Below are 8843 nucleotides of genomic sequence, written 5' to 3'. Positions count from 1 at the left end.
ATAATAATAATAATGTTTAATTAATTTAATTTATATAGCGCCTATACAGTAAAAAAAAAGCTTTAAGTGCTTTACAACTGAAAAGAAACATATATTTACCTGAATGAATAATATAACTTAATTATACCAACAAACTTAAGAAATCTGAAATATAATTATTTACTCCCTTATGTACATCATTAAAAAGAAAGGTTTTCAACTTAGACTTGAAAACATCTAAACTCAGTTCAGATTTCAAATGAATAGGAAGTGTATTCCAGAGAAGGGGAGCCGCAACTGAAATGGCCCTACGGCCATAACTATTGGTGCTAGACGAACGAAGTTCACGAGTAGGCACATAGTGACTAATAAGATCAGAAAGGTATAAAGGCGTAAAGCCATTAAAACATTTAAAAGCAAATACTAAGATTTTAAAATTTATACTCTGATTCACAGGTAACAAATGTAATTGCTTTTTAAAATAGGTGTAATGTGCACTGGTCAAGCTTCTAGGTAAATGTATTTAAATGAGCAGCGGCATTCTGAATACTTAATTGAAGTCTATGAATATGATATTCAGGTAAACCATAAAAAAGCGAGTTCCAGTAATCTAGTTTAACAGCAATAAAAGAATGAATTAATCTTTCCGCAGTTTCAAAAGTCAAAAGCCTCCTAATCTTACTAATATTTCTTAAATGATAAAAGCATGATTTGCACACATCACTCACTTGATCCTGCATGGATAATGTTCTATCAAACAATACACCAATGTTCTTAACTGACTGAGATGGTAAGATAATGTCATTACCCACTTGGATAGAATTGATGCATGTCTGGCGCGACTAGGAGAAACGTGGCCTAATGTTCTTATAGGTCTAAAAGCTGGCCGAAAAAAAAATTTAATATTTTGGAGGATGCGGCCCACATGATCAGATGTACCCTTTACAAAGGTGGGAGTGGCCTCTCCTGTGACTGCCTGGGTTTGGTCTTGTTGTTCAGGCACATCTTTAGAAGACTATCAGGATATCCACTTGATCTTAAATCAGCTACTAAGAACTATCTTGTTAGCATTATCAGATTGTGTGATCATTAAATTTTGTCTCCCCCATTGCTTTAGCTTTGCCAACATTGTTTCAGTTATTGCTAACACCATTCTTGTTCCCAGATCTCATTGTTTCTCTTAGCCGGCAGGGCCTTTGCACGAGAAAACGAAGGGCTCTGGAGACAAAGGACATTCAAATTTTATTCATTAGCTAGCTTACAAACAAAATCTTGAACCGGGAGTAAAAATGGCCGATATGGCCAGCTGACGTGAAGCCGATCGGTAAAATAATCGGAGTATCTTTGTTTAAAACTACAATATTACTTATTGCTTCTTTCTGTTTGACACAAAGGGACACACTCTCTAAGTTGAAGCCACTAAGAGCTTCACATAGAGACTCTTCAAATGTAATGCTTCTGAGCGCCGCCATGTTTGGTACTATTGACGACTCATATGTGAACTCCCAAAGTCCTAGAATTTGCGACGGCAAATCCTGTGCCCTTCATTTTCTTGAGTGAAGGACCCTCCAGCCACGAGAAATGATGGGGTCTGGGAATGGGAATAGGTCCAATTCCATCCTTGGTGCAAATGAATGAAATTGTTTGATATTGTTTTAAAAATGGCATTATTGTTGAAGAGTGTATTCTGATTAGGTAACTATATTTACTTTTGTTGTGTCAATTTCTGTAATTTTGTGATACACGAAATTCATGCGTAGTGTGCAATGCATTGTCCGTGGAAATGGGCCTTTAAATTATAATAATCAAACCTCGTGTGCATTGAGATAGTTAAATTACTTGCGTTAAGGCTTCTCTATCGTATGGATCAGACTCTTTTTTTCATTTATTGATCTTTCAATGTTTGGAGTGATCCAGTTTTGCTACTGAGAATGAGTTATCTATTGCGACCCCCTTTTTTAGTTTTTCCCTGTTGGACATCAATGAAGAAGGTGCCATTTCGCCTGTTCATTTGTTGATGACTCTGATTCAGTAAGACCTGTCGCCGTAATACTATTTCCCACATGGTTAGGCAGGGAGTAAGACAATTTATTAAATCACATTTTCGTCTTCTCGGTCCCCATAAAGTTCTCCATGTATCAAGGGCACATCGACTTCCCCTGGTCGATCTTGCCTCAACATATGTCGGTTTCTGAATGTCATAAGAACAGCATACATGAAAATTGTAATGCCAATTGTTGAACCCATAACCAAAGCAATGATCTCACCAGTGTTTAATTTATATCCATTCAGTGATGGGGGTGATACAAGTAAGTGGGAAATACGATCCAGGGAGCCATTATTGGGTCCAGGTTGTATGCCAAGAAGATGACAGATAAGGGGATATATATCAACCATTTGAATTGGACTAGACTTGTAGCCTTTTTTAAATGCTGGGCCCTGAGCAATGAAAAATGGGTGCATTGAAGGCAACGAAGGAAGCCAGCCACGAGCTCCTCTTGTCACAACATTCTCAGGAAGAGAACGATCCAATTTATCAGTAACTGCTATCCAGTGCTCTTCCATAATTACGACAATTTCAGGTACGCGTCTGCTGTGTTTAAAATGAAGATTTTCAGGAACGTTTTCCTTATGATAGACAGTAAAATGGGAGTTTCTCTTTTCGAATTCCTTGAGCTTGACATAAGCTTGGGTTACATTTGAAGGATGAAGAAGAAAGTATGCATAACCATCAGTCCATATTTCATCATCAGGACTTAAGTAGCCTTCAAAGTTGACCACTGTGCTGGTATTAAAAGCTGCAGTACCATGATCAGCAGTGACAATAAGATTAATGTTGTTCAATAATCCTTCTTTTTCTAATTGTTCTAATAAGTAGCCGATAATGTCATTATCTTTTCTGATCTCTTCGGTCACGTTTATGGAATATGGACCGCAACAATGACCGGCTTCATCTGGGGAATCGAAGTACATGGCAATAAATGTTGGAGGATCAGTTCCGCTTAACCATTTCATGACCAAATCTACTCGTTCTTTCCAAGGCATAATGTTGTTTTGATTAACAAATGGTTTATCGTAATGATACCCACTCGTCGTATGCGAAGGGTACATACCGCGATATTCGACGTCATAGCCTGGCCAATAACATAATCCGCTGCTGCTTCCCTGAATTTGATTCGTGATCCAGAGTGGTTCACTGAATGTATTCCACCATCGTGAATCGTTTGTGCTCATAGAGAAGGAGTCGTTTAATATTGGATCGTACATTTTGTTAGATATTATACCATGGCTCTCAGGGTACTGTCCGGTAACAAGAGTGTAGTGATTTGGAAACGTAACCGTCGGAAACACGTTTTGGACGTACTCTGCTTGTACACCGTTGCTAACGACGACTTCGAAGTTCTCTGTGTTGGTTCGATTCATGTCGAGGTAGTCCCATCGAAAAGCGTCGAAAGAAACCAAAATCACAGTTTCTTTTCCAACTGTATAACCTCCCACTATCGAATACGTGAATAAAGTGCCAAATAAAAGCTTCAAAAGTAGCATTTTCAACAGAGAATAGAAAACCTTATCCTAGCAATTGTAGCTTTGTAAATATTGTTATTCGGCATGATCACATGATAAAGGTCACCGCAACGAGGTCAGCATTGAAACGAGGTAACCTGATGTTCTTCCACGTGCAGATTGTGTAAGAATTTGTATTTAATAACTTGCTTTGTTTTAACGAATTTTTTTGACGTTTTTTATCATGTTGGTGCTATTCGAAACGCCTGCAGGCTATGCAATATTCAAGGTACGTATTTCGATTTTTGGTGTTAAGGAAATACTTCTTTCTCTATCCAAAAATCGTGGTTTTTTTGCTTGCGTTTTTCCTCATTCCTCTTTTTTTGCGCAAATCGTCAGCTTATTTGGTTTTATGGTTAGCTTTTAGATGAGAAGAAATTGCAGAAAATAGATAACCTTTACAAGGATTTTGAGACACCAGATGCTGCAAGCAAAATGTAAGTTTTTTTTTGGCAAATTGTCTCAAATATGTTTTGGCATTAATTGAACGTCAACTTGATGTCCTTTATTAAGTTGTGAATAAACTTGATTTATACTTTGCAGTGTCAAACTCAAGCACTTTGAAAAATTTAATGACACAACTGAAGCTCTGGCTGGTAGGTTTAATTTTAGTGGAATTGTTTTCATCAAACATTTTTGTGTTTTTACTTGGTTGCCTCATCGCGATCCAACATGTTGCTGCAACATCATCCAACATTGTTGAATCCAACATGTTGCACTCGTTTGGCCACCATGTTGCATGATATTGGATGTTGTCCGTCAAACATCGCCTCCAACATCATCCAACATTTCTTTTGTTCTTTACATGTACAACAATGTTGCATTTGTTTGGCCATGGTATTGGTGGTGATGCTGCAGCTGTCGGTATCCATGGTGACAATTTATTCTTTGGATCTGCTTTGCACATTGCCATGTCAGTTAGGGTTAAGCTACGGAATGGCAAACAAGCAAAGTTTTGAATGTCTGAGCGATGAAAGCTTGGAGCAATCTCTCTTCACCCAGAGAGAGAATGGGCAAAGGAACCAGTAAATGAGGAAGACTGGGTAAAGCAAGAAGGTGATCCAAAGAGGAGATCAAAACATTAATTTAGCTGTTGGGGAAAAAAACCTGTTTGTGGGACATTTCTTGCAAGAATTATCATGTCAGGGAAAAAGAGAGAACTGTATATCTGGGAAATAAAAATACAAAAATTTGGTTGCAGAATTTTTAGACCACCAGGCTCCAGTTGTTGAAAAGATGGATAACGCTATCCACCAGGTAAATCACTATCCGTTGGATAGCGCAATTGGTTTCACTGTGACTTATCCATTGGATAGTGATTTATCCGGCAGATAGTGCTATCCATCATGTGAACAACTCGGGCCAGATCCCCATAAAAGTAGCCCTGGACTTCACCGGCACTCATATGTATCTCATGACATACATATGCTGGTGTGCTGCAAATTCTTCTTTGACTACCACCCCCTTTCCCCCCCCCCCCCCCCTAACCCTAACCCTAACCCTAACCCCCATTTATTTTTTTAGCATTTTACCATATTTGGTCAAGAGAATGCGCAAAATTAATTTGCAATGGTAATACACTGTAGTGTCCCGGTTTGGCCGGTTTAGAACAGAGCCAAAACAGATGGAACGGCAGTTTTTCAATGAAAGAAATTGTTTTCAACACGATACAAAGCCTGAGAATTTAGCTTGTCATCTTTTTTCTCTCTTCATTTCGTTTATACAATCAAATAAAGGACATTAAGCTGGCTTTCTGTGCTGCTTACATCGTTCACTAGCGCCCTTAAGGACAGACGATGAATTTTTTAGAAACGCTCTTACCAGATAAAATTGAATCAAAATAACACCTTTTTTGTAGTGGAATAACAAATCTCTTATTCAATGGTTTAACATATACTGCGGGGCTCGGAAAAATACTACGCAACTCACAAAATATCAGCGCGTATTATATGTTAAACTATCGAATAAGATGTATTTACTACATGTACATTAAGGCATTGAAGGTATTTTCTTTATTTGCATGAGTTACGAAAGAGTACACTGTAGTACTGAAATGAATCGTAGAAAGATGACAATCCTGGAACACTACGAGGTATTGAATGTCTGGGTAGAAGAGGTACATGTATGGTAGTTGCTTTCTTATTTAATTAATTTCAAATGTGTTTATTTGGTGTTTACTCAACCCTCAGCTGCTACAGCTACAGTGGAAGGGAAAATGAGCAAGAGCCTTAAAAAGGTTTTGAAGAAAATCGTTGCCAAAGACATCCATCAAGAGTTAGCTGTTGCTGATGCTAAGCTGGGTGGAGTCATTAAGGTAAAAAAAAGTACATAACACTTTTGCTACTTGTTAAAAGCCTTTTTCTTTTGCAATACAGGTAGTGAATTACAGAGACCCTCTAGGGAGTTAAGCCAACAAGCCATGTCATAAGGCCTCAGATCTTTCACCATGATCCAAGGAAAAATGTCAAGTAAACATGAGAACAATTAACCCATTGATTCCTAAACTGCCCCTCCCCCCCCCCATCCCATTGACAAGTAAAATCACCCCCTCCCCCCCATCCCATTGACAAGTAAAATCACCCCCTCCCCCCCATCCCATTGACAAGTAAAATCAGCCTGCATTAGACACAGTACATGTGTAAAACCTATTAAACCGAAGTCTCACCCCCAGGAATGGGTAGTTTAATACAGTCATGTATCAGTTCTGCTTATACAATAATCCATTGACTCCCAGGGGTTCCCCATTGACAAGTAAAATCGTCTGGCATTAGAGAAGAGTAAAATACTAAGTCTGGCCGGCTTAGGCCGGTTTGGGTGTCAAAGGGTATATAAAGGTCATTGAAGGTGTGACTGGCACAAAAAAAGAGTTGCATGTTGCAAAAGCAGTGACCATTATGTTTGTTAAAAAATACAGTGAAAGTTACAAAGAAATCTTTTGTAATGGACTCCGTTACTGTGTTTTTCATAGTTCTGTGGAATTCATCCTCAAGCGCCAACGGCCAAACTGCGATTTGGCGTCCATTAATCAAACTTCGGACGCCAACCACAGATCATGACGAAAGCAGTGATATAGATGCATGACTAACCCACCAATCAGCATCTCTGGCTCCCAGGGTACATTCGTACAATTACATGAATCTTTTTACTGAAGAATCTCTAAAAACATATCATGATGGTGTTCGAAGTGTGAACTAACAAAAACTCCAATTGACTTTCCGGATCTGCTCGACTATGTTATGAAATTTGATTGATAGAAGGCAAAATGCAGTTTGACGCTTAGCACCTGAGGGTAAGATTCCACAGAATTATGAAAATCACAGTAACAAATCTAGAAAACAAACAATTGAAAAGTCAGTACAACTGCAGCTCTAAATTTTTGTTATATGCAGAAAACAAGATAGATAGATAGACACCATTATTTAAAAAAAAAAAAAAAAAAAAAAGAAAAAAGATTGGGATGAAAATTTCATTGATATTATACATGTAGGCCTTTCTGGAATTGCGCAAGTTTGATGCAAGTTTGATGCTTTGCACAGGTGGCCAATCTCTCAACGTTATCTTTCATGTGATGGTGTCAATTGATCGATTGGTTCAAATTTGAAACTTGCCCCAGTTCCCTGAGCAATTCCGCCTTTTTCTTTGTGTTTTTTACCTCAGACCTCATAGTTGTCTAACCACTAGCACCGTGAGTTTTATTTCCTTAATTTGTTGTACTTAACAGGAAAAACTTAGTTTAAACTGTGTGTCAAGTTCTGCTGTACAGGAACTCATGCGAGGCATCAGACTACAGCTCGATAGTTTGATTTCAGGTAATTAAGGAGCTTTATTTGAAATATTATATTGTTTCTAATACCTGTTTTGATAGTTTGATACTTAAATAATTGTTCATTGATCTGGCCTCAGTTGGTTGAAGGGTGGATAGAGCTATTCTTTGGATAAATCACTATCCACTGAATTACTCAATTGGTTTTGCTAGTGTTTATCCACTGGATAGCTTTATCCACCTTTGAACATTCGAGGCCTGCTTTTTAGTAGTCTTAAGGTTTTATTTGTCATGCAGCAAATAATGTATTGTATGTATTCTTTAGGCAATTTGCATTTGATGTAGGGATTGGGTAGCGGTGAGAGCACTCACCTCCCACCAATGTTACCTGAGTTCGATTCCCAAACCCAGCGTCATACGTGGGTTGAGTTTGTTGGCTCTTTACTCTGCTCCAAGATGTTTTTCTTCTGGTACTCTTGTTTTTCACTCTCCTCCAAAAAACGTTCTTTGATTTGATTTGCATTAATTTGCTCATTTCAGTTTACAGTGTCCTCAATTGATGCTCCAGTGCTAGGAGACCAGACACTTAAAAGTTCTTTACCTTCCCTCTTTCTTTATTGTGCCTTTCATACATGTACTTGTAAAACTGCCGACTTGAAACTTCCAGTTTCAATTAACAATTTTGCTTGGTATTGCTGTCATTCACATTTGCGGCAACAGTAGCTGGCCTTTAAAGTCAGAAACTGGCAGAAAATGGATTAAAATTGGCCCATCACAATGAATGAATGGAATTCATTAAATTGGTTCTGCTACAGTGAGACGATAGTGAACATCAAACTCCTCTTCTTTGAACTACAGAGTACGCATGCTACATGTATTGAAAGGCACAGTGATGACTTTTTTCTATGTTTCAACTATTTGTCAAAGTGTACAGCTGTATCTTGTGTAATACATGTATAAACTTGTGTAAGTTTAATACCAGAGAATGAAAGCAGTGTGAGAAAAAGTCAAGGTCGAAAATTTTCTTTCTTTCTTGAACAATGAATGTTCTGTTGCCTTTTGCTCCCAGTTCATTGACAATGTTAAGAATGCGGCTTATGCATTAGTGAAAGCTGAAAGAGGAAAGTAATGTCCTAAAGATACATAATTAATGATATATTCACTGACCTGGACAAGAGTTATCTGTTGTCAACTTTACTTTCATTTGGCATGTTTGTTTTCCGTCTAGGTCTTCCTGGAAAGGAGATGAGTGCCATGGCTTTAGGATTGGCTCACAGGTACATGGTTTTCTATGCATTATGTTAATATCTGTAGTTTGTTAAAGTGATTCACAAATGTGATATGAAAGAAAACTTTTTTTCTTGAAATTGCAAAGTGTTTTAGTCCTGAAAACATTGCAAAAACAGGACCCCTACCCTCCCTATGACAAAAACCTTGTTATGCACTGTGGGCTTGATAACATCAACCTTAACCAGAAGCACATGAGGGAAAATGCACAAGCTACACTGCATCCAAATAGGGAAATTTTTAAACTCAG

At 38.0% G+C, this 8843-nt stretch overlaps 2 protein-coding genes across 2 annotated transcripts in view; one reads left to right on the top strand and one right to left on the bottom strand.

Annotated features, from left to right (window-relative positions):
• LOC138049028 (bis(5'-adenosyl)-triphosphatase enpp4-like) lies at positions 1–3584 on the bottom strand. Its single transcript, XM_068895138.1, has one exon. It carries the CDS (start codon positions 3523–3525, stop codon positions 2071–2073), a length of 1455 nt encoding a protein of 484 aa, XP_068751239.1. The 5' UTR covers positions 3526–3584; the 3' UTR covers positions 1–2070.
• Positions 3585–3625: 41 nt separating this feature from the next.
• The window catches only part of LOC138049027 (nucleolar protein 58-like), a 15767-nt gene continuing 10549 nt past the window's right edge, over positions 3626–8843 (top strand). The window contains exons 1-6 of the mRNA XM_068895137.1: positions 3626–3772; positions 3904–3980; positions 4087–4139; positions 5733–5857; positions 7265–7352; positions 8535–8583. Of these exons, the coding sequence (XP_068751238.1) occupies positions 3728–3772; positions 3904–3980; positions 4087–4139; positions 5733–5857; positions 7265–7352; positions 8535–8583 (437 nt within the window). The 5' untranslated portion in view covers positions 3626–3727. The remainder of the gene's footprint in view (positions 3773–3903; positions 3981–4086; positions 4140–5732; positions 5858–7264; positions 7353–8534; positions 8584–8843) is intronic.

Source organism: Montipora capricornis, chromosome 5 (assembly GCF_036669925.1).
Source record: "Montipora capricornis isolate CH-2021 chromosome 5, ASM3666992v2, whole genome shotgun sequence".
In the NCBI taxonomy this organism is placed as follows: domain Eukaryota; kingdom Metazoa; phylum Cnidaria; class Anthozoa; order Scleractinia; family Acroporidae; genus Montipora; species Montipora capricornis.
Note: the sequence above shows the minus strand (reverse complement) of the source record. Positions and strands in the feature narration are given on the sequence as shown.

What these genes read in the sequence shown, in the direction of transcription:
- LOC138049028 (XM_068895138.1), bottom strand. Translation starts at nt 3,525, where the DNA reads ATGCTACTTTTGAAGCTTTTATTTGGCACTTTATTCACGTATTCGATA.